Source organism: Apium graveolens, chromosome 1 (genome assembly GCF_009905375.1).
Source record: "Apium graveolens cultivar Ventura chromosome 1, ASM990537v1, whole genome shotgun sequence".
NCBI lineage: Eukaryota > Viridiplantae > Streptophyta > Magnoliopsida > Apiales > Apiaceae > Apium > Apium graveolens.
Window position 1 is genome coordinate 7995577 of NC_133647.1, and position 25001 is coordinate 8020577.

The 25001-nt window shown below is 38.7% G+C and overlaps 3 protein-coding genes across 3 annotated transcripts; 2 read left to right on the top strand and 1 right to left on the bottom strand.

The window, feature by feature from the left end:
* Nucleotides 1-3307: 3307 nt before the first annotated feature.
* On the top strand, nucleotides 3308-5720 carry LOC141719111 (uncharacterized). Its single transcript, XM_074521493.1, has 4 exons — nucleotides 3308-3487; nucleotides 4860-4956; nucleotides 5126-5180; nucleotides 5297-5720. Exons 1-4 carry the CDS (start codon nucleotides 3356-3358, stop codon nucleotides 5490-5492), a joined length of 480 nt encoding a protein of 159 aa, XP_074377594.1. The 5' UTR covers nucleotides 3308-3355; the 3' UTR covers nucleotides 5493-5720.
* A 211-nt stretch (nucleotides 5721-5931) lies between these two features.
* Nucleotides 5932-9380, bottom strand: LOC141719118 (carotenoid cleavage dioxygenase 7, chloroplastic). Its single transcript, XM_074521501.1, has 7 exons — nucleotides 8603-9380; nucleotides 8238-8366; nucleotides 7704-7835; nucleotides 7097-7372; nucleotides 6795-6880; nucleotides 6390-6704; nucleotides 5932-6276 (listed from the first exon to the last, which is right to left on the bottom strand). Exons 1-7 carry the CDS (start codon nucleotides 9348-9350, stop codon nucleotides 6109-6111), a joined length of 1854 nt encoding a protein of 617 aa, XP_074377602.1. The 5' UTR covers nucleotides 9351-9380; the 3' UTR covers nucleotides 5932-6108.
* Nucleotides 9381-18863: 9483 nt separating this feature from the next.
* Nucleotides 18864-19292, top strand: LOC141700150 (uncharacterized). The gene has a single exon (XM_074504173.1). It carries the CDS (start codon nucleotides 18864-18866, stop codon nucleotides 19290-19292), a length of 429 nt encoding a protein of 142 aa, XP_074360274.1.
* Nucleotides 19293-25001: the final 5709 nt, after the last annotated feature.

The following is a 25001-nucleotide window of genomic DNA, read 5'->3' on the forward strand; positions in this document are numbered from 1 at the left end:
GTTCATTTTGTATTTTAGTTTGCTAAAATTAAAAAAAAATGTTGTAACTAACAAAATTGACCTTTGATCCATAAAAAAGCGAGTTTAGAGTCGTCAATGTAGCACTTAACTATATTGAAGACAAAAAATATAAGATGTTTTAAATTTTTTAAATCGTTCATTTTTAATCAAAATTAACAAAATGTTATATATTATTTTTATAGATATAGATTACCAATTATATATAAGAAATTAATATATTATTATTCATAATTATAATTAACTTACCCACACGTTTTATAAATTTTTATTTCTAAATTACTAAAAATATTAAAAATTAATTTTATTATTTTAAAATAATTTTATAACAATATTAATAGTTTCTTTTAATTGTGACATTTACATGAGTAATTAGTTATAAGAATGCTCTTATTAAACATTTAAAATTTTAATAATCATAAAAAAAATAGTAATTATCAAATGAACGTGATCCTTTCAATCAAAAATTACAAAGTTTAAATATAACTAAGAAAATTTTAAAAGCCCAAACCTATCTCGTAATATACATGTTTAGTATTAGTTTAAGAGTTTATTTAATAAAAATAATAATTTATTTAGGTATAATATAATAAAATAAAAATTGTATAATTTCTCGATTAATTTAAACGGTCAAGATTGTGTTAGTTAAATTTAATAGAAGAAATGGGTTTTGTGGATTAAATTTTATAGAATTGGGCAGATATTATTTATTCTTATATAAAACTAAAATCATTCATATTTTAATTGTATAAAGATTCTACATGTAAACCGAAAAATCTATAAATTTTCATAGCTTATCACAGTTCCATCACTAACATCGAGAAAAGATTTCTCCAAAAATTAAAATCGGTTAACATATACTTATCTGAAAGTAAACGTCGTTGATCTTAATGAACAATAAAAAATGACATAATATAAATCATTTTATCATCATTTCACCTTAAAATAATCATTATTATATTAGTAATTAATAATTTATATTGAAATATTAATTATAACTATTAATCATTATTATCTTAATAATTATTAAGATACTATTAAATCCAACAAACATTTTTTACATTTTTTTAAATAAAAAAGTCAATAAAATAAGAATTCAAGAAAAAAATTTGGAAGTTTTTATGGTTTTCCGATCCACTCACCTGTTATTATAATATATATATAGATGTTATATATTATTTTTACAGAAAAGAGATTATTAGCTATATGTAAGAATTAATATATTATTATTTATAATTCTAATTAACTTACCCGCGCGTTTTTCAATTTTTTATTTTTAAATTACTAACAATATTAAAAATTATTTTATTATTTTAAAATAATTTGATAACAATATTAATAGCTGTTTAAAAAATTGTGACAATTTACATGAGTAGTTAGTTAGAAGAATGCTCTTTTTTTTAAAAATGAATGAAAAGTCATACGGCATCTACACATATGATCGAAATTAAACAAATGCATAATTATATCGTTGTTGAATTCTTTCTTCTTGGATAGGCAACCGAGCGATTTTTTGAAGTGATATCTACATGATATAATCCTCCAATTGTTGTTTTGAGCAATCGACCACAAATCCATCAGCATAAAAACCTTTATCACTGAATCAACACCATGAAAATTCCGCAGATCTGTAATCTCGGGAATGATGAACTGTGAACAAATCAAATAAAACTAAACTCTCACAAGGAGAGAAAAAAAACCCCAAATAAATTTGGAAATTATTGAAAATCAACAAGAGATGAACTAAAAGATGAACTAACAATAATAAAAAGAATAAGAGATCGTGGCTTTCCACTTAGAGATGATAGGGAGGTTGGTTCAAGTTTGAGAGAATTTTAGGGTTTCAGGATTTTTTTCTAGTGGTTAGAAAATAATCAATTTTTTAATCAAGCAACTAGGATGAAGAAATGTAGAATGCTCTTATTATACATTTAAAATTTTAATAATCATAAAAAAATAGTAATTAACATATGAACGTGATCCTTTTAATCAAAAAATACAAATTTTAAATATAACTAAGAAAATTTAAAAGCTGAAACCCATCTCGTAATATATATGTCCGTCACTCACAATTGTTATCGTTTCTAAGATATTGTCCCACACACATTTTAAGATGAATTTAAAGTATAATTCCATAACTTTTTTTAAAATTTCTTTTTCTGAATAAATGTTTAAGCATTCTATTTTTTATTTAGAAAAAAAAATTATAGAATTATATTCTCTATTCATTTTAAAGTGCATGTCGGGCACTCTCTCAAAAACGATAACGATTGGGCGGGACTGAGGGAGTATTAGTTTAAGAATTTATTTAATTAAAATATTAATTTATTTAGGTATAATATAATGAAATAAAAATTGTATAATTTCTCGATTGACTTGACCGGTCAAGGTCGTGTTAGTTAAATTTAATAGGAGAAAAGGGTCTGGTTGATTAAATTTGATAGAATTGGTCAAATATTATTTATTCATATATAAAACTAAAAACATTTCTATTTTAATTTTATAAAGATTCTACATGTAAAACGAAAAATCTATAAATTTTCATAATTTATCACGGTTCTTTCATTAACACCGAGAAAGGATTTCTCGAAAAATTAAAATCGGCTAACATGTACTTATCCGGAAATAAATGTTATTGATCTTAATGAACAATTAAAATTACATAATATAAATCATTTTACCTTAAAATGATCATTATTATATTAGTAACTAATAATCTATATTGATATTAAATATAATAGCAAAAAGTAATTTCACTAAATTTTTATATAGATAAAAATTAAAGTAAACCTAATACATAATTAATTGATGTAATTAATGACTATTACGATACTATTAAATGTAAGGAACCGTTTTTCATATAAAATAGTCAAAAAAATAAGAATTCAAGAAAAAAATTTGGAAGGTTTTGTGGGTTTTTTGATACACTCCCCTACTATTATAATATATATATATAGATTGACACGTGTCTATTTAAAACATAAGCAGTGACAACTATTTATTAAAAAGTCTTATTCATTATAATTAAATTCAATGCTAATTTAGTGTTCTAAAAATTAATATTACTGATTAATTGTTACAAGATACTCTTCTGATATTTATTTTAAAATTTGATTAATCATTGCCTATTTTTCTTTAAAAAAATAAATAAAGTTTAATAAAGTTAAATATTATTAAATATTTTAAATATATCCAATTAATCACTAATTATGCCATTAATGGGTATCTCTCCCTACTTTTTTAGAAATTAGAACACCAGTTAAAATAACTAACTAAATTTACCAGGTAGACTCTTTTTTCTTTTGGAATCAGCCAGAGAGAAAATTGAGCAAAAAAAATGGCGGCTACAAGAACAGCCAGTCTTATATGTAGCATTAGATGCCAACAACAAGAAAGCTCCTCTACTTCAACTACTAATCAAAAGCGTCTTCTTTCTGTTACCAAACCCTCTTGGATTGTCAGAACTGAGGTAATAATATATACTCCTATGTTTCTTGCTCCTCATATGCTTTTACTTTCTTTACAGTAGTATGACTTATTTTTCGATGCGGGACTGAGGTGTTAAGACAATTCGTTTTAGGGAAACTCGAATTACCACTGTAGTGTGTCTAAACCGAAATGTTTTGGTGTTACAATAATTCGTTTTACGGAAACTCAAATTACTAGTATAGTGTGTCTAAAACCGAACTGTTTTGGTGTTACAATGATTCGTTTTACGGAAACTCAAATTACTACTATAGTGTGTCTAAAACCGAAAGGAAACTCGAATTACCTGTATAGTGTGTCTAAAACCGAATTGTTTTGGTGTTACAACAATTTGTTTTACGGAAGCTCGAATTATTACTACAGTGTGTCTAAAACCGAAAGGAAACTCGAATTACTACTATAGTGTTTCTAACCGGAAATGCTTAAGTGGTATCGGATATGTTTAACTCGAATACAATAATTATTGTTTATACTTTACGATCTCTTCTAATATCATGTTCGCTGTTTATAGATTTGTTAGTTGCTACCTCTGAGGGACAATTCGCTAATGTTTCATTACACTAATGTTGTCTCTGATTGCATCACTTAAGCTACTATTAGTCCTAATTTCGCCACATTTCTCCAACGACTCGTGTATATTTAGGTAAACTATACAATCAGGAAAATTGTAGTAAGAAGGCTAGAAAGCACGAAAGGGTAATTGTAATCTGAATAGAAAATTTCGTTATAATTAGGGTAAATATACTAAGAAGGCTAGAAAATTATATATTGACCAGCTAGAGGCTTTAGAACTGATGTATGGAGTTATAAGTACAAAGTCATCAAGTTAAAAATTATGTATTTTTCTCATGTATTTGGTATTTAATTTGATCAGTGTATGTCCTAAAACTTTTAGCATGGTTGTGAAATCTTTAAATAGTTGCTCACTAATCAACTATTAAGGGGCAAGTCGGAAGATAACGATCAGCTCAACCGAGCAATTTAAATTTAGAAGCAAGTCAGCTGACTGGTCAGGTTGTCGTTGACGAGCCTATCTGATTGATTGACTCACCGGCCTTGAATTTTTATATCTTGACAATAAAACTTTGGAATACTTGGCCAAAAGAACAAAGGTTAGAAATAGAAATTATGTATATTTTTAGCAGCATGTCTTTACATTATTTTTATAAATGGGAGTAAATTCAAGTTGTAAGTTTTTGCTATTTCTTTTAATTAGGATTACCTTCGTCCATATAACTGTTCCATACAATTGGAAAATGTCCGAGGGGTACTATCGTGCGTATCTTAGAATAGTATTGTCACTACTTTCATACTTCAGTTACAGGTAATGACATGTATCCACTCATTTGTTGCAGTCAAATGTTTGGAGGGAAAAGATAAAGAAGCCAGATCCACCTTGTGTGGTATGCAGAGGGAGCGGTAGAGTTGATTGTACCCAATGTCGTGGAAAAGGTTTCTCTCATTTATGCTTGCAAAGTTCTTATGGATTCTAGTTATATCTATTGTTTCAGATCAAATAGCTGTTATTTTGGCTATCAGATAATTGTAATTTGTTATTACAAATTCTAATCACCTTCATGTCCTCTACCTCTTATCGTATTCATATATTTTGAAATGACAGGCAGGACTAATGAAGTTCAATTACAAATGCTTCCGAAGGGCGAGTGGCCGAAATGGTAAAGTATCATGGTTATCATATGCTAATACAGAGAATCAGCAGTTTATACATACAGTTTGCAAAGTATATCTGTGCTAATATTAGCTATTCCACCACCCCTTCATCCATATGCAGGTGCAGGACTTGTGGTGGAAGTGGTCTTGGCTACTGCCCGCGATGTGTTGGAACGGGAGAATATAGATATATGATGGGGTTTCATTTCATGAATCGTGAAAGCAGTCCAACTCAGGATACTGAGAACAGTCAAGGTAGTGACAACCGTAGAAAAGTCACTTTCGAAAATTTTCTTCATAATGATGAATCACAATAATGAAACTTAACATATGGACAATAATATTTCATGTCCTGCTAAATTTCTGGTGTAGTTGTAAATTGCAATGATAGGGCTTGTAACTTTAACGGTACAGTCAGAGTACACCACATGTACATTATAAATTTATATGCCTGCCTTCGCAGATCGCAGTTCCCAGTGCCTACTATCCAAACCTCGTGTAACAGATAGAAATGAAACCTTTACTCTAGATAATAATTATGTCATTCTGCTTAGTTCTCAGCTCGCTTTTTTCATGGTTTTGCACATCATTAATAGAACTCAGGCAACTGTTTAACAATTTGTTAATAATTGAATGAATTCTAATATGTTACCTAGTAGGAGTATTAAGATTATAGAGAGGTTTAATGCAGTAGTGTCAAAAGATACTTGGCAAATAGAAAATGAAAAAAACATCAGGGAGAGATTAGAAGCCAGTAAAATGACCCATTGAATATATTTTCTATCCCAGATGAATTTAATCATCCTAAGAACTATGAAACTAGAGCTTGTACATTTTGGTTTGTGCTAAATAAACGGAATGAAATTCAGAAAGGTAAACAAGGGGAAATGAATAATTTGCTAAACGGATAACGTTTTACATGATTATTTCATATTAATCTCTGTCACTATTTTGATGATTACTGTCTTCCCAAAAGCCATGAAAACCAAGTGGAAAGTTCAGATGTCTTGGGACTTCAAGCTTTGCAAGAAGTGCATTAGCCATCCCTATCCTGTTTGGATCCAAGATAACCAGATAACATCTCTGTGTTGATACTGCATACTGCAAAATATAGAACAACAGTTGTATTAGAAAATGTTGCAGGCAGCTTCCTAAAGCTTCTAACAAACTGCAAATACCAAAGTAAACATTCTTCTCTTTTGCAATTCACATACCTCGACAACAAGAAGGTATCCTTCACCTTCCTCGGTTCCTTTAGGCACAAATATAGGCTCTCCGATGAATCTTCTCTTGCCAACAGACCATGTACTAACGGATTCATCTACCGTGTTTAGTTTCACCACGGTGTCAAATGGAAAATGTTGCAGAGTTTGGCGTGAACCAGAGGTAGTCGCTGCATACACGTATGAATTCTTTGAACCCGAAAAGTTCTGATTGATTACAGGGAAATCTGATGATTTATCCCATTTGTTTAGAGGTTTTACATCACATTTTTGGCAAGTTCCTCTTGTATCCAAACCAATAGATACCTGCATAGACCAAAACAAGAACTTTAGTCCTTATGCATCAGAAAGAGAATGTGAAGGTCATTTAGTTCAGTGATCTGAGCAAGAAATGACCTGAACAAGATGTGTCACTAACTTCTTTTCTTTTTCTTTAACATTCATCATTGAAGGGTCTAATTTGCCAGTTTTCCAATCATACCCTGATACAATATTAGATAACTAAATCATCACACTTAATCGATAATAAATTTTTTGTGCGAATGAAAATGTTGTTACAGAGCAATTCTAGAGCGTAGATTTCCAGTAATATTTACTGAATGGTGTACCGGATGATGATTTGACATCAGTATTCGACACACCATCGGATAAATATTTTTGGGACTTTTAGTATTTGCGGTTTTAAAAAAGAATATTACCAAACATTTTCTGGAAATTGAACCATTGGTAAGAGCAACCACTAGCTTGTATCTGAATCTCCACATTCCCATTTCTATCCTTTTCCTCAAAAGCATTTCCACAGTGCAATACCCACATTTGTGAAGGAGCTTCAATTGGTACTTTCCAATCTCTACCTGCATTGGTGGACTCTGTAGGAAACCTAGGAAGCAAATAGATTGGAGATGTGGGCTTGTTTGGATTCAGTGACAATGCTGATATCATTGGAGATAGCCCACATACTGCTGTCATTGATCCTGCAAACCAATCATGATTACTCATTTTTGCTGTGACTATGATCATATTATAGATTGACAATATGTTACTATAGGTAAAAAGAATTACAGCTTTATATTTTATGGTCGCTCTCTGACAGACGACTGTTACAACATGCGTTACAACATGCTTACCGCGCTTTTTATGTGAATACAGGCGTTCAGTCTTGCTTATCAGACATGGGATTTTCGTGTTTTAATATTGGCGTACTTAATAAGCGTGGTAAGTATGTTTTACTTTTACTGCGGATCTTTGTAGATTCTGAACAGTTCATGCATGTATGACATAAAAGTATATAAGATGTATGGATACCAGCAATATCAAGCTTTATGCGATTGCCAAATAATATGTAATAGTTGTCAGTGAAGGCCCAGTCATGAATCATCAAATGATCAGGAATAATGAACTCTTTTTTCTGCAACATCTTTAGATTTGAATCAAATTCTGCAGCAAGAAACAAAAAGTAAACAATAAAAAGTCAATTTAGTACTACTAGATTAATGCTTGGATCTTCTTGGCTTTGTGTCATCATTAGCAAAGCAGAATATAAATACACATAAATTTATATTATTCCTTCATGTCGTTTTCATGTATTATGATCGGATCAAGAGGAGAAAAAGACAAACAAAAAAACAGAATCTTCTCTTCTTAGAGACTTCTTAAGATCCTTCAACTTCATTTTGTCTTACAACTCAACATATACTATTTGAATCTCGGTGAAGGCACCAGTTAAGTAACCAACTCATCTAAAACCTTAAGATATCAGAGGAAGACATAACGGAAGCTTATGCTTTTCAACCGATGTTAATTTAATTTCTGCGGACCACTCAAACATTTATGACTTACCGTAAAATGTGAAATTACTTTGCGGAAGCAACATATCCTCAGCATTGCATGACATGATTAGAAGCCTATTCCTCTGAGAATCGATCTTATAATGAGATAATAGCCTCTTTGGCGGCATATTGAACACTCCTGTAACATTAATACATCGAAAACATTAAAACTCGCGTAAAGTTGGTCAAAAGTACAAGATTATGTTGTGATTTATACTATTATCGTATGTTTTGATCATGTACGATGGAATAGCCTAGCGGTAAGGGTTTATCCTGTGTAGGTTCTGGGTTCTGGGTTCTATTCTCGCTTTAGAAACAAAACAGAGAGAAGTAATTAACATTATGCATGAAGAAGGAAGCTAAACATGAACTTACCATAGAGTATTGGTTTCAATAGCACTGCAGCCAAATCCCAAAAACCACCAACACCCTTAATCCCACCATTAAGCGACAAATCACATCCGTCGATCAAATCGAATCTTCCAATAGTATCCAACGTGTTACGATCAATCTCGTAAGGCTGTCCACCTTCCCACAAGCAAAACAACCTTCCACCCCAAATCAGAACACTAGTATTTGCAACATTTTTCATTACCTTAGTATTACCAAGCTTTTTGCCACCTTTTAAAACCGAAAACGGACCTCGATGCGTAAACCGCCACTCATCCGTCGCAGAATCATGTTCCTCCACTTTCGCGTCGGTTTTAATGTACCGCGCCATGAATTTTGCTTCTCCTTTTTTACCATCAATTTGAAATGCTCTGAGGTAACCATGACCATCTAGAGGGTGCACAGTTGACCCGTGATCATCCGAAAAAAGTCCCGGTCCAGTCAAATAATAAGTTCCTGATGGAAAATCGGAAGGTATTGCACCTTCCGCGACACTTAAAGTGATGGGATCAAGTGTCTCGGAACGTTGTGACATGAACAAAAATTGGTAGTCCCAAAAGGCTGTCACAGTGTCATCTATGTCTAGTGATAAAACTTGCTTGTGCTGGCTCGGTGGGGCGGTGATCGAGACGGCTCGAGGGACAATTCCGGTGATCGGGAGCTTGTCGACATGAGGTGGGAGTTTAGGCGACGGAAATTTTGAAGGAATGAGATGACAGGAGGTGGCTTGCATTGTTCTTGTTTGTGTTTAGTGACACAATGTTATGAAGGTGGCAAAATAAAATGTAAGTATTTAAAGAGTGTCCTCGTCTGTGACCATAGTGCATGTCCGTTAGAAAATTTTAGTAAATAAATTTAATAAGGGAAATTAACGAGTCACGTAACTGTATCCGCACTTAAATTATAACAATAGCCGGACCGGGAATAGGCTCTCGACATCCATAGTTTAATGTAAGAAGTGGACATGTAAAAATGTTTGGTGAGGAACTATTTGTCGTCATTGTTTGCCAAAATTTACTTGAGGATTTGGCATCTGGTTGGCTCAATTTATTACATATTTTATGTCGCCGTGACTTTGTAAGTTCTTTAATCGATATAAAATAATAATTTTTAAATTTGTTTTTGTAAATTAAAATTTTAGTTATATATTTTTATTTAAAAAAAATGAAAATTATTACTCTAACTATGTGATCAAACTTAAAAGTGTGTGCACAAAAGTCGACCATCATATAAAAACAATAAAAGGAGTATCATTTTTGTCGTACTAGGTTAGCAATTTACTAGTCACCGCAATTGGATAACTCAAACGATTAAGAATTTATCATCTATCGTTCCGGATTGGTTCGATTCTGACTTACCCGAGAATTTATAAGAACATATATTGAATTATTGTAAGGTTACAAGTCATATTAGTTTGGAAAAAATGGTAATTCATTTTTTTATTATGTTAAAATTTAAAGAAAAATAAAATTTATAAAAAATGGTAAAAATTGTTTTTACCCTATCAAAAATTGATCTAAATCATAAAAAGTTAAATCGCGAATTTTTAAAATTTAGATTTTTACAAATTATAAATTCCAATTATTCTATATTTTAAATGTATTGATATATAAGAATAAGTTCACCAAATATATTAAAATATATATAAAAATAAGAAATCATTCATTTGGACCCCACGATGATATATTTTTTCACCATAGCTCGAAGAATTATAGTTTAATAAGCAACAATCAGTGGAAGAACCACTTAACCAATTGGAGGAGGATGACGAAGTTATAAATAAATTAAAAAAAGTTGTGCACTATAAAAATAATAATTCAAGGAAAAAACAATTAAAAAATGCAATTGATTTGATACCAAAGGGTTGTGTTGGTGTTGATTCTGCCAACATAGCGACAACACAGGTCCACTAGAGTCATGTTGTACCGTGTAACTTGGAATCCAATCATCTATGTTTACTTCAACTTAGACCCTACTATTTATTTGCTTAGTAAATATTATTCTTAGATATTGGTGTATATATATAATGATTATATATTTGTACTGTCTTAATAACCCGTGCGATGCACTGCTTTTATAATTTTATTTAAAAAAAATTATAAAATTTTAATATACTTATATATTGTAATTTTAGATGTTGTAATATTATTGTAACAAATATGTAATTAATTGAAAAATATACTGATATTTAATTGAATTATAGCTATATATAGTAGACTATTAAATCATATTCTATCTACCGTTGTATTATTATATATTTATGATTGATTAAATCTTTATTGATATTCTATCTAGAATTGTATTAAAATATTATATCGTAATTGGTATTTAAATGTAGAGGAATGTATTCACTTTATATTTATGATTATATTAATAATATACTCATTTTAATAAATTATAATTTTATTCTTTTATTTTTAATTATATCAAATCAACAGTTAAGATTATTTTTATGATATAGGTCCAAAATTTTGGATTATATATAGAAAATAAGGAACTTAAGGTAAAGAACCTCACGTAGAGCTCATTAAACTATTAAACTTTTCATGAGGTAGTGATTAATTCGTATGTAGCATATTCAGCACCTAATGCTAATTACATGATTTCCAAATTTTAAAATAATATACAAAAATGATAAGTAAATATTTGTTAATTGTTATGTAATAAATAGATGACTCTTAGCCTTTCATATGGTGATTGTTATACCCAAAATTAGGCATTTGATTGACGCGGGTCAGACGCGGATTAATTACGGTCAAACTCGGTATCGCGTTGTAGAAGGTGAGGACGCGTCAAGGCATACAGGACGCGCCCAACTTTGAGGGCGTGTTTTGTGAAGGATGACTTTATGATAAGAAAGCTTGAAGGTACATGGGCAGAACGCGCCCAGGCGTTGTGGACGCGTCCACCATGGTGAAAGTATCTGGCAATTGTGGTCTTTTGGCAATGGAAGCTGGAGGACGCCCCTGTCCTGCTTAGGACGCGTCCTGTCACTGTGGAATGCTGTGAGAGGCGGTTGTTGAGGAAACAATACAGGCTTCATAAAGGCGAGGGCGCGTCCAGGGTCTTAGGACGCGTCCTGTGTTTGGTCAATACACTCTCAATATTGACCTCAGGACAAAAGTATGCATGGAAATGAGCAATGGATGGCTATCTTTACTAACATATTTGTTGCAGGTACTCTTTGAAGAATTCCCTCCTTGAGACGGTCAAGGAGGGGGATGTCCGTGAAAAGCTTGAAGGCCTCCAGGGGTATGCCTGATGATTGAAGGCCTCCTCATGTATTCAACGGGTGTCCTCGTTGGGGATGTGGGGTTAACTTTGGTGTGTGCTTTGGGAGCTCTGTTCTTGTATTCAACGGGTGTCCTCGTTGGAGAACTTTGGAGTCATCCTGCACTTTGCAACCAAGAGCTTGGGATCATCTGTCCTGTTATCTGGTGAGTTATCCTCATTCGGGGGACAGGGATGCGTCCGGTACTTGGGGTGAACCGTGGTTATACCTGCGTCCGTAAATCAAGGGAGATAGTTGTAGCGGAGTGTTATCCTTGCGCAGGGAGATGCACTATCCGTGAAGTCCTACGATTACGGACGAGCCTTGGTCCTTTGCGGTTGGGCCTCATAGTTGGGCATTCCTAAAGCTAGCGGAAGATGGATTCTGGATGGGCTTCTACCGGGCCTAGGAATAAGAAGTCTAAGCCCATTAGATTTCTTGTTCCACAAGAACTACGTCAGACTTGATTCCTATATAAAGGGTACGTAGGCACATTGAGAGGGGTAAGAAGCTGAGAGCTGATAAGAGAGCCACCACTTACTCTGATCAATCTCAGCCCAAAACAACCACAAACCACCATATACCGCTTGATTTTACGGCGAAGAACCACCGTCATAGATCTTAATTCCGGCGAGAAACCTCAATCTTTGTTGTTACCAGATTCCTCCGTCAATAAATTGGCGCTAGAAGGAGGGGTGCTGATTAAGATCAAAATCTAGGGAGGAAAAGATGTCTTACAATCATGATGGAAGTTCTTATGATGGAAGTGATAGCAGATCTGAAGGAGAAGGCGAGGGAGGCTACACTCGCCATGAAGCCTATGTGCCCAGAAACATGGCAGATCCACCGAGAGCTCCGGATGTGGGAGGAACACCTTCAGTTCTCATCAGCAACGCTGATATCTTGGAGCAGTTGTACCGCATGGGGGATACTCTTAACAGTTTTCACTCAAGGCTGAATACTGTGGAGCGTCGCAAGACGATGAGGGGTCGTCGTTTTCCCCGTCGCGGCCACGCCGTGAGGAAGGCACCCGTAGTTGAAGGAGATGCCCAGGCCAGTGGAGAAAACCCGCGAATCACTCCGCGGTGCTTGGAATATTCTGATGATGTAGAACCTATTGTGGAGCTTGTCGATGAGGACACTGACGGTAGAGAAAGGCCTCGTCTCAGTAACCAGGTTATACCACACCCACATAGGTCTGGGCATACGGTGGACGAGCGTCGTCATGCGGAAAATGTTCAGAATCAAGATGAGAAAAGAAGAGATTTTTCAACCTTAAAGAAGAGGCTTGGCATAATGTTGGAAGACGACGATTTGAGAATGCTGCTGGTAGAATGGAAAAAGGAAAGAAACGCTGGAGAAACGAGGCCCCGTGATACAACGCGTATGCCCCTACATACCCAAGGGATGATAGGGTGCGGCACCGCGAGCACGAGCGTGCCCCTCCGCGAGGAAGGTTTGGAAATTACGGCCGAGGTTATCAAAGGAATGGGCGAGGAAGGATGAGGTACCAATATGGAAGGGTGCCATATAATGAGAGACGAGAGGGCGCACCCACAACTGATGGAGCACCAATTGTTGTTCCTGTGGCTTCACACAGTGCTACAGGCAATGGATCCGGGACGCGTCCTCATGGCCGGGGCGGCGTCCAAGTTCAAGAAAGGTCACTGAACAACAATGAGATACCAAGGGGCGGCCATGAGGAACCTCGTGCGCGAAGGAATATCCAAAATTAAGATGGCAACATGCCACATCCGCAGCCTCAGGGCGAGGGGCGGCAAGATCCACCAGTACACCCAGGGGGTAACCAATGGGAACAACAACAAGTTGTGGAACAACCCCAACAACTCAACGTTCAAACCATTCCTGGAGTTGGGACGTTTAATGAGAACGATCTTAAGAGGTTGCTCAACCATCTTGAAGGAGGTAGGGTAACAGCAACTGCGCAAGCCCCTTCCCCATTTTCTGTTGTTGTGAGGGAAGCACAGCTGCCTGCAGGATACAGGAACACAACCAATGACTTGCGTTTCCATGGAAACTCTGACCCCATGGAATTCTTGGGGCGTTTCAACATTGGGATGGATGTATATCAGGTACCCGACTTGGCACGATGTCGTCTCCTGGCTGCCACCTTTAGAGAAGGTGCTAAACAATGGTTCCAAAAACTTGGTCCAGGGGTGATTACATCTTGGGAACAGATGAAAACCTTGTTTCTAACCCAGTTCCAGGACGCAGTAAAGTATACGCCACCTGTTACCACGCTGGCCAACGTGAAACAAAAGGAAGGGGAAAGCTTGACCTCATACTTCAAAAGGTTCAATGCAGAGTCTACTCTGGTGAGGGGTGCAACTGATGAGATGCTAAAAATACTTCTCATAGCTAGTCTGCGCGTGGGAACGGATTTCTGGAAACACCTGCAAGGAAAGGACCCTGTGTCATTAGCTGATGTACTTGCACAGGCGGAATCCTTTAAAGCGATTGAACAATCGCTTGCTGAAACAAAGAAAAATTATAGTACTCACAACTCCAAGGGGCGGGCTAAGAGGAGAGATAGATCCATGAGTCCAGATTACCGGGGGAATGCCCGAAGCCCTAATAGGGTGAACACCGTGAACACGCGGAGAGAATGGAGTCCACCGTCAAACTATGAAAAGAGGGTAAGCAATTACACTCCGCTGGCAGCATCCATTGATCATATCTTCGAGGTGAATAAGGATAGGGGAATTTTCAAGAAACCAGACCGTCTGACTTCATGGCAGAGTAGAGACAAGAAAAAATATTGCGATTACCATGAGTCTACCAGCCACGACACCCACGAGTGTCGTCACCTAAAAGATAAAATTGAAGAATTGATCAAGGCTGGATATCTGGGAGAGTGGATTGATAAGGTGAAATGGCGCAGAGGAAATGATGACAAGGGGAAATATGAAAGGCATTCGACACAGGCAGAGGATGTCGAAAAGACGTCGGAGGTTAAGTTCCAAAGGGCTGGAAGTATTCGGGCAATCTTCGGAGGACATCCGTTTGTTGGTGATTGCAATCGAGCGTTGGAAAGGAATGCAAGAGAGACACGACACCCACCATTCACCAACATTCATAGCTTGGAAGATAGACCTCCAAAAATATTCAAAGGGGAATCTGCTGATATTACGTTCAGGATAAGATAGTCAAGATGGGTACATCATCCCCATAACGATGCACTGGTGATAACTATGCTTATTGGGGCAATGAACGTGTATCAGGTCTTCTTGGACAACGGGAGCTCTGCGAACATCCTGTATTACCGCACGTACAAAAAAATGGGTTTCCCGGATAACGACATGTATTTTGAAGATGCACACGTCAATGGCTTTACTGGAGAAGTAGTGAGAGTTATGGGTTCGGTTAGGCTTCCTGTCACACTTGGGGAAGGAGCTCTGTCTGTCACTCAAATGATAGACTTCAAAGTGCTGGATCAAGACTCCGCGCACAACGTGTTGGTGGGCAGACCTTGGTTGCGAGCGTTCAGGGTGATAACCTCGATACATCACTTAATGATAAAGTTCCCAACACCTAACGGAGTGGGCAGTCTGAGAGGGTCGCAATACGAGTCACGCGACTGCTATCACAAGGCTGTTAAAGAATTTCGCAGGAGAAGATACGAGGGAAAAGGTCTTCCATTTGGAGATGCAGAGGACATTCAGACAAAATCAAGTGGAGAGGTTCATGCCCATTATTTTATGGAAGGTCCGGAGGAAGAAGAAACCCATGCTACCGAGACCCCTGTTTTGACGTTGGGAAATGTTTTAAAAATCTGTAGTGTGGAAGAAGTCGTGGTGAACCATATAGAAGGGATCATGCAAAATGAGGTTAACGGAGAAAAGTTGGAAGGACGAAGTGAGATTTTACAAAGTCTCAAAAGTAGCCTCAAGGTGGATGCTCCTCAAAAAGAGGACTTGCCCTTGAAGAGTGAAAATGGAATTGAGGTTGATGCTCCTCAAAACGAGGACGCGCCCTCCACACCTGCAATGCACAAAACCATGCCTTGTCCTGAGGTAGATGCTCCCACACATGGAGACGCGCCCTCGGATACAAGAATGGGCGTCGAGGACCCCCGAGACTTTAATTTTGATCTGGATCCCAAGATCCCTATGCCCGCCGAGAAGACGGGGTCGGCCGAAGACACAATACCTGTTCCGGTTGACAAGGGTGACCCAAGCAAGGTTTTGAAAAAGGGATCTCAGCTAAGTGACGAAATGAAAGAGAGACTTACTCGTTTTCTGATTAAAAATCTCGATGTTTTCGCATGGAGTCATTCAGACATGATGGGAATCGACCCAGGGGTAATGTGTCATCGATTAAACATTTTCCCTAATTGCACGGGCATACGACAAAAGCGTCGCCCAGTGAGCGGGGAAAGGGCGATATCATTAAAAGAAGAGGTGGAACGGCTGTTGGAAGTAGGGTTGATCAAAGAAACTTACTACCCCGAGTGGCTTGCAAATCCAGTACTAGTGAAAAAGCCAAACGGGAAGTGGAGAACGTGTGTAGATTTCACAGATCTCAACAAAGCCTGTCCAAAAGATAGTTTTCCGCTCCCACGAATTGATCATTTGGTTGACGCGATGGCAGGACATGCCTTGCTAAGTTTTATGGACGCATACTCTGGTTACAACCAAATCCCTATGTACGGCCCCGATCAGGAGCATACGTCCTTCATCACTGATAGAGGGTTATATTGCTACATTGGAATGCCATTTGGATTGATCAACGCTGGCGCGACCTACCAGCGGTTGGTGAACATGATGTTCAAAAACCAGATTGGGAGAACCATGGAGGTATATGTGGACGATATGTTGGTAAAAATCTAAGGAGGCGAATGACCATATCGAGCACTTGATGAAAATGTTTAACATTCTGAGGAGGTTTCACATGAAGTTGAATCCACAAAAATGCGTATTCGGCGTGGAGTCGGGAAAGTTTCTTGGGTTCATCGTCAACCATAGGGGAATTGAAGTTAACCCCGCAAAGATTAAAGCACTGCTGGATATGAAATCTCCCACCAATGTGAAGCAGGTGCAAAGTCTAACTGGGAGGATCGCCGCGCTGAACAGATTTGTGTCTAAATCATCCGACAGGTGCAAAGAATTCTTTAAGGCAATCAAAGTGGTAAGGAAGGACTTTGTATGGACACCGGAATGTGAGGAAACTTTTAGGAAGATCAAGGAACAACTGGGAAACCCTCCTATATTGTCAAAACCATTAGATGTAGAATTCCTAATCATATACCTTGCAGCTTCTGAGTATTCAATCAGCGCTGTACTAGTAAGGGAAGAGGAGGCGCAACAGTCTATATTATGTGAGCAGGCGATTACACGATGTTGAAACTCGCTATACAAGCATAGAGAAGCTGGTTTATACCTTGATCCTTGCGTCGAGGAAGCTACGCCCATACTTCCAGGCCCATAGAATTGAAGTCCGTACAACATATCCTCTGTGGCAAGTCCTTCACAAGCCAGAATCATCGGGGAGAATGTTGAAATGGGCTGTGGAGTTGGGACAGTTTGACTTGGAATACATGCCCCGTACGGTAATTAAAGGACAAACCTTAGCCGATTTCTTGTTGGAATTTGATTCTGCGATTGATGATAGGGCTTTGGTAGTGCTGCATCCTCCTCATGCTGAAGAATTTTTAGAGGAGTTCCCACATCCCTGGTGGATCTTGCGTGTAGATGGGGCGGTTAACAATGGAGGAGCGGGTGCGGGCATAGTACTCGTATCTCCGGAAGGCCATCATCTGATGAGTGCAATTCACTTCAAAATTTATGCAACGAATATGCGAAATATGAGGCATTGATCAATGGCCTGAAGATCGCTTTGGAAATGGGAGTGCGGAACCTAATTGCAAAAAGCGACTCGGAGTTGGTGGTGAATCAGATGAATGGGGGATTTCAAGCTCGAGGGCCGCGGACAGAATTATACTTAAGATGCACGCAGCGCCTGATTGGAAAGTTCAAAGAGTTTAGGCTGGAATGTGTACCGCGGGAGAAGAACAACAACGCGGATGCCATGGCAAAATGGGATCGCAGCAGGAGGTTGTGTTGTTGGGATCTATACCCTTAGAAATCCAGGAAATTCCTAGTATCCCAGAAGTAGAGGCGATGAAAGTAGATGAGGCTCCCAAGGAAACATGGATGACGCCCATTCTTGCTTATATTCACAAGGGAGCACTTCCCGAAGATAAGTTCAAGGCTCGACGGCTCCGCTACCAGGGTGTAAGGTATGTGGTGTATGATGAAGTTTTGTATAAGAAAGGCTCCAATCAACCGTTGCTCAGATGTGTCGATGAAGAAGAAGGAAATTACATCTTAAGGGAGGTACATGAAGGAATTTGCGGTAATCACTCGGGGGTAACTCGTTAGAGATGAAAGTTTTACGCCAAGGGTACTATTGGCCTACGATCAAAGAAGATGCAGCGAATTTTGTTAGGGCATGCGAACGCTGCCAACGCTTTATAAAATACTCATCTATGCCAGCGACGCTCTTGACGCCTATGGTAATCCCATGGCCGTTCGCCATGTGGGGGATTGATCTTATTGGGGAACTATCTAAGGCAAAAGGGGATGTCAAATATGCAGTGGTCGCAGTTGATTACTTTACTAAGTGGGCAGAAGCTATGCCATTGGCAACTGTTACCGCAAAGAAAATTAAAGACTTTGTCTTCAACTCTATCGTGTTTAGGTTTGGTATTCCTTATAAACTTGTCTCTGACAATGGAAAGCAGTTTGATAGCAAGGAGTTGCGGCAGTTATGTGAGGATCTGAAAATTAAGAAGGAGTTTGCAGCGGTCTATCATCCTCAAAGCAACGGGCAAACAGAGGTCGTGAATAAAATTATAAAGCATACCCTTAAGACAAAACTGGAAGAGGCAAAGGGAATTGGCCTGAAGAACTCCCAAAAGTGATGTGGTCTTACAACACTACTCCAAGATCTACTATGGGGGAAACTCCGTTTATGCTGACTTACGGATATGAAGCTATGGTCCCTGTGGAGGTTGGCTCAGGGTCGCTTCGTAGAGATCGTTATACGGAGGAAGATGCAGAAGTTAACCAAAGGCTTCATTTGGATCTCTTGGAAGAGGTAAGGGAAAACTCCCAGTTGAGGCTTGCGGCATATCAACAGCGTGTCGCAAGATATTACAATAAGAAAGTAAAGGGACAGCTGCTGAAGGTGGGAGATTTGGTACTCAGGAAGGTGATGCCAACCACAAAGAATCCCCAGCATGGAGTATTTGGAGATAATTGGGAAGGACCATGCAAGATTAAAGCAATTTTGTGGAAGGGTACTTATCACCTTGAAGATTTGGAAGGAAAGCTGGTTCCGCGAGCATGGAACGCGGAACATCTTCGAAAGTATTATCAGTAAAGCACGGCTTTGGCCCCTTACCTATCATGTTTACATTATATAGGGGCTATGCCCAAATTATAGGCTAGAAGTAATAGGATTTCTCCTAGCCCGGGGGGTAGTACATGTATTACTTACCCTAGAACTAGTTGAAGGATTATTTTTAAATAAATTCCCCACAGAGCTTAATAGTCGTGGGACTGGTGCACTTTTTGACACCAGAGCGCAATATTAATAAAAACTTTGAAATTTTCAAAAGCTATTTATTTGCTTGGCCGTATGACGCGTCTTAATCATAGGACGCGCCCTGAGAATGAGCTTTTTATGCATATTTATAGAGAACATGATTGGTAAAGAAAACACTAAAGAAAACCCAAGTGAAAATGAAAAATAGGACGCGTCTTGGGTCTAAGGACGCGCCCAAGTAACCTTGGTCGATGCTCCTTTAATTTTATGCTCCTATTTTGGCACTCCATAACTGAAAAAAAGAACGAGTCCTTAACAAGAACGTGTCCTTAGAGGACATCTACATAGCTTGTAATAATAAAGGAAATAGCAGCAAAATCTAAAAGGGGACGCGTCATAAGCATAGGACGCGCCCATATGCTTGACAGAATAAGATTAAAAAAGTAAACATAACACGCGGGAAGATAATAAAAGGAGAGAAATATCATTAAAAGTGCGAGCAAACGAAGTTCGAAGATAATCATTACAATTTACAAGGTTTGAAAGGGCCTAAACCCTTAAAGTAGTTCAGATAAAAGTGCATGAGTAAACATAGGACGCGCCCTAAGTTGGAGGTGCGCCTTGAGGCTTGTCCTGGTTGTCTGGAGGAGGAGGCTGAGCATGAAGTGGAGAAGGTGTTGGGGACGCGTCATCTTCTTCCAAGCCAGGGATGATCCTCTTATTTTTGATGGAGTCTGCAGCCCTAATTCTAAAATCATTTACCCATTTCTGGGTGTCTTCATCGAACTTGGAAAAAGTGTATCCTGGGTCACTGGCTATGAACCCAGGACACCACTCTTCAAACCCGGCTGCAAAACCATTTTGATACACTAATTTCTTCTCTTCTTTCCAGCCATGTAGTCTGTCATCATTCAGAGTGTCAAGCTCCAGCTGCATGGTGGAATTCATAGTGATTACATCTTCCATAGCCTTCTCCACAGAGGTAACAGTACCTTCGAGCTGCGCCTTCTCGCCCTCAAGACGCGTCCTGTCTTGTTACAATCACTTGATCTCAGCATCCTTCTCTTGGGTGAGCAAACTAATGCTCTTCTCCAAAGATCTGATTTTTTCTTCAGCCTGACTTTTAGCAGTGTCAGTGACGGCAAGACGCGCCCTGAGTCTAGCGGCCATGTTGGCACTTTGCCTAGCGTGCAAATGGAGCTCGGCAGCTGCTTTCACCATGGCTTGCTCTGTTTGTTCTTCTGTCCTGAAAGTCCAGCCTCGAACTTCATCTTCAGTGAAGGCGCCAGCTGAGGACGCGCCCAGATATCTGAGAACAAAGGATTGGTCATCTGGCACTGTCTTCTGACGCTTTGAGGGCGTGTCCTCTTTAACAGGAATGTACAACACTGTAGTTTCAACAATTTTTAGTGGAGGGGAAGGAGTCACAACAGGAGTAGGAATCTGAGCCTTGGGATCAGACTTTGCAGGGGTCTGCTTCCTGGCTCTCAACTTTTTGGTAGACCCAATAGCGAATCCTTTTGGAAGAGAAGTCATATATGTGATATAAAATATGGTAAGAAATATTAGTCATGGACACGCCAAGTTAATAAGACGCGCCCTATAGAATATGACAGCAATAATGAAATGATAAAGTGTGCATAATGGTGTTTTTATAAAAAGGACGACCAGACGCGTCTTAATAGTTAGACGCGCCGTGAGCAAAGTGTACAGATTTGTTAATGCATGTGTGTATGTCATGTAAAATGCATATAAAGGCATAAATATACATGCATATATGTCAGACAAGGCGGCGGTGACGCGTCCTAATAATATGATGCGTCCTATTTAGAGGACATATCAGCTATAACATGGACTATGAAGAAAGTATAAGTGACAAACTAATGACATCAGTCCCAAAATATTATAAGATGACTCGTCCTAGGACTAAGGCGCGTCCAAAGCCAAAAATAAGAATGTGGGAAACGTCTACAAATCAGATTAAGTTAAAGTTATGCGTGTAAAAGAAAGGGCGAACATATGCATGACAGGTCATAAACATATGAAGCGTCCAAAGAATTTCGGTAAGTTGGTACCTCAAAATGAGAAGCTAATTCTGTAGCTTTGGACGCGTCTAGAGACAGATGACGCGTCCTCTCTCATATATACTTATCTCGTTCTAAGTCAAATTGCTTACTGATGTCAATCTCAACCACTTCTGCGGCACTAAGGCCCCTGGCTTTTTCAGAGGCTGAGAGAACAGGTTTGCCATTATGAAACTCGCAATATTTGCAGACAGAACCAACCCGGGCGGACAGCGTGCCCACTAGTTTGAGGTTGTCTTCCGTGATCATATCTTTGAGATTAAAATGCTCCTCAGCATATTTTAAAACTTTCTCTGCCCTCTTCTTCTTTTTATCTTTTAGTTCTCTTTGGGTTCTTTTGTCTATTAGAAAAGAAAAGGACAGTAAGTAATACGACGATGTGTGAAAAAAGAAGATGACGCGTCATGAGTATAGGACGCGTCCATATGATGAAACTTACTTGGCTCAAGGTTAAAACGGACACGGGCTCGTTTTACATCAAAAATATAGAAGAACGACTCCTTCCAGTCTCCTTCATGGCTGATTTTCCCCTCGTTGAATCCTTTATTATTCAGCCATTTGTTGAATACAAGGAAATGATAGCCTGGGATGGATTTTCTGATACTATAGAAAAAGCTGAACTCCTTCGTGGAGGGCGCGCTCAGTACATCATATACAAAGCCCAAGCTAATTTGTAGGAGTTAGGAGATAGTTGTACAGGGGCAACGTCGTACCATCTCAAAATCTTCTTGATAAATGGGTGTAAGGGCGCTCCCACGCCTAGAGAGATCAGTTTGGGTGTAAGCACCATTCTGCGGATCCTTTGATTTCCAATATTAAAGGTGTGTGGCCTCATTGTCCGAAGAGGGCGCGCCCATATGCCCTCCATGTCATAATACTTCATGCACCACTGGATCACCAAGTCAGTCACAGTGGAGTCAAGAGCTACGCAAGCTAGCTTGTTCTCTTTTTTTCTCCGAGCATTTTTCTCTGCTTCTGTTAGGGGGTCAATTATGTCCAGTCACAATCCACTTCAACATCTGAGGGTTCCCATTGTTCTAGGGGAGGATCGGATTTTTGAGGAGACACAGGATATTTTTCAGGGTCAGGAACCCTCTTCTCAAATTCACTTACGCTAAGAGGGGACGCGTCCTGAGAGGGTGACGCGTCCAGAGCAGGAGATGCGTCCTCGTCAGAAACAATCACGCGTGAGGGCTGTTGGCTGGTTGTGGGGACAATTTCATCATTAGACCAATCTTTGATGGCTGATCTAGTGTTGAGAATTGGAGTTCTTTTTCGTTTTAATCCTTTCTTTTTCATTCTGGAGCTTATAGGGACGTAATCCATAGAATCAGAACTGGAATCTGACATTATCGAGGTTTTTGATTTGAGGAGTTCAAAGACGCGTGTTTCTGCTCCAAGAAAGGAGGTTGTCCTATGAAGTTCAGGGAGCTCAAGTGTGAAAGAAATAGAAGGCGGGGAGTAAATCTCAAGGCATTTGTTGAGAACCTTAAACTGGTGGAAAGGAGAAGATGAAGACGCGTCCTCCAGCTGAAACAAGAATAAAGAAAATTTTGAGGACACGTCCATGTTTGCAAAAGAAAATAATAATAGTAATAAAGAAAGTGGAAGGAAGGAATTCAATAGGAAGGCGCGTCATAAGAATGTGACGCATCCTGGTATGGTCGCGTATCCTTAATCTATGCGATAGACAAGCACTAAGACGCGCCCTACATGGTAGACGCGCCCTACATGGTAGACGCGTCCTAAACTAGCAAAAATGCAGTGGAATTCTAATTGGCTATAATCAATTTGGGGGAAATTCATTTAAACCCTAAAAATATTTAGTTCAAGATCAAAGAGGCAAAATATGGCCTATTTATGGATAGATACACAAATACATACAATGAAAAGAGAGGAAGAACGGTTCATGGGTAGGGGAAGTATACGAACGGTTTTTTGCCTATTACGGACGATTTGTTCGATGAAATTAAGAAACAATGAAAGATTCACGTACCTTGTAAGTTGGGGATTCGATTAAGCTGAGAAAATCAAGAAATGGCCGGATAAATCGCCGGATTTCTCAACTTTAAGATTCCTGCTTGAAAGGGTGGCGATGGCGGTTGTTGAGAGAAAGTAAAGTGTTGATGGGGGTTGTGTTTTAGGATATTTATAGAGAGAAGGATGCTGACGTGTACACCAGCTGTCACACAACGGTCGATATTGAATGTCTAAAGGTTTGACGCGTTCAGGAAACATGACGCGTCCTCATGTATTACAAATGGGTCAATCCAAATTTTGCTTATGGTTTTAAGTAAAATTCCAATTTTGTTTTCAACTGCAAATGGAATTTGGGGGGGGTAGTTATTATACCCAAAATTTGGCATTTGATTGACGCGGGTCAAACGCGGACTAATTACGGTCAAACTCGGTATCGCATTGTAGAAGGTGAGGACACGTCAAGGCATACAAGAGGCGCCCAACTTTGAGGGTGTGTTTTGTGAAGGATGGCTTTATGATAAGAAAGCTTGAAGGTACATGATTAGGGCAAAACACGCCCAGGCGTTGTGGACGCGTCCATCATGGTGAAAGTATCTGGCAAATGTGGTCTTTTAGTAATGGAAGCTGGAGGACGCGCATGTCCTGCTTAGGACGCGTCCTGTCACTGTGGAATGCTGTGAGAGGCGGTTGTTGAAGAAACAATACAGGCTTCATAAAGGTGAGGACACGCCCAGGGTCTTAGGACGCGTCCTGTGTATGGTCAATACACTCTCAATGTTGACCTCGGGACAAAAGTATGCATGAAAAGGAACAATGGATGGCTATCTTTACTAACGTATTTGTTGCAGGTACTCTTTGAAGAATTCCCTCCTTGAGACGGTCAAGGAGGGGGATGTCCGTGAAAAGCTTGAAGACCTTCAGGGGTATGCCTGATGATTGAAGGCCTCCTTCTATATTCAACGGGTGTCCTCGTTGGGGATGCGGGGTTAACTTTGGTGTGTGCTTTGGGAGCTCTGTTCTTGTATTCAACGGGTATCCTCGTTGGAGAACTTTGGAGTCATCTTACACTTTGCACCCAAGACCTTGGGATCACCTGTCCTGTTATCTGGTGGGTTATCCTCATTCGGGGGATAGGGATGCGTCCGGTACTTGGGGTGAACCGTGGCTATGCCTGCGTCCGTAAATCAAGGGAGATAGCTGTAGCGGAGTGTTATCCTTGCGCAGGGAGATACACTATCCGTGAAGTCCTACAATTACGGACGAGCCTTGGGCTTTCGCGGTTGGGCCTCATAGTTGGGCATTCCTAAAGCTAGCGGAAGATGGATTCTGGATGGGCTTCTACCGGGCCTAGGAATAAGAAGTCTAAGCACATTAGATTTCTTGTTCCATAAGAGCTACGCCAGGCTTGATCCCTATATAAACGGTACGTAGGCACATTGAGAGGGGTAAGAAGCTGAGAGCTGATAAGATAGACACCACT

What these genes read in the sequence shown, in the direction of transcription:
- LOC141719118 (XM_074521501.1), bottom strand. Translation starts at nt 9,350, where the DNA reads ATGCAAGCCACCTCCTGTCATCTCATTCCTTCAAAATTTCCGTCGCCT. An exon ending in AAGTAATTTCACATTTTACG is followed by an intron (nt 7,836 to 8,237) that starts GTAAGTCATAAA and finishes TTCTTGCTGCAG; the next exon opens with AATTTGATTCAAATCTAAAG. An exon ending in CAATTTCCAGAAAATGTTTG is followed by an intron (nt 6,881 to 7,096) that starts GTAATATTCTTT and finishes ATATTGTATCAG; the next exon opens with GGTATGATTGGAAAACTGGC.
- LOC141700150 (XM_074504173.1), top strand. Translation starts at nt 18,864, where the DNA reads ATGGGGGAAACTCCGTTTATGCTGACTTACGGATATGAAGCTATGGTC.
- LOC141719111 (XM_074521493.1), top strand. Translation starts at nt 3,356, where the DNA reads ATGGCGGCTACAAGAACAGCCAGTCTTATATGTAGCATTAGATGCCAA. An exon ending in CTTGGATTGTCAGAACTGAG is followed by an intron (nt 3,488 to 4,859) that starts GTAATAATATAT and finishes CATTTGTTGCAG; the next exon opens with TCAAATGTTTGGAGGGAAAA. An exon ending in TACCCAATGTCGTGGAAAAG is followed by an intron (nt 4,957 to 5,125) that starts GTTTCTCTCATT and finishes TTGAAATGACAG; the next exon opens with GCAGGACTAATGAAGTTCAA.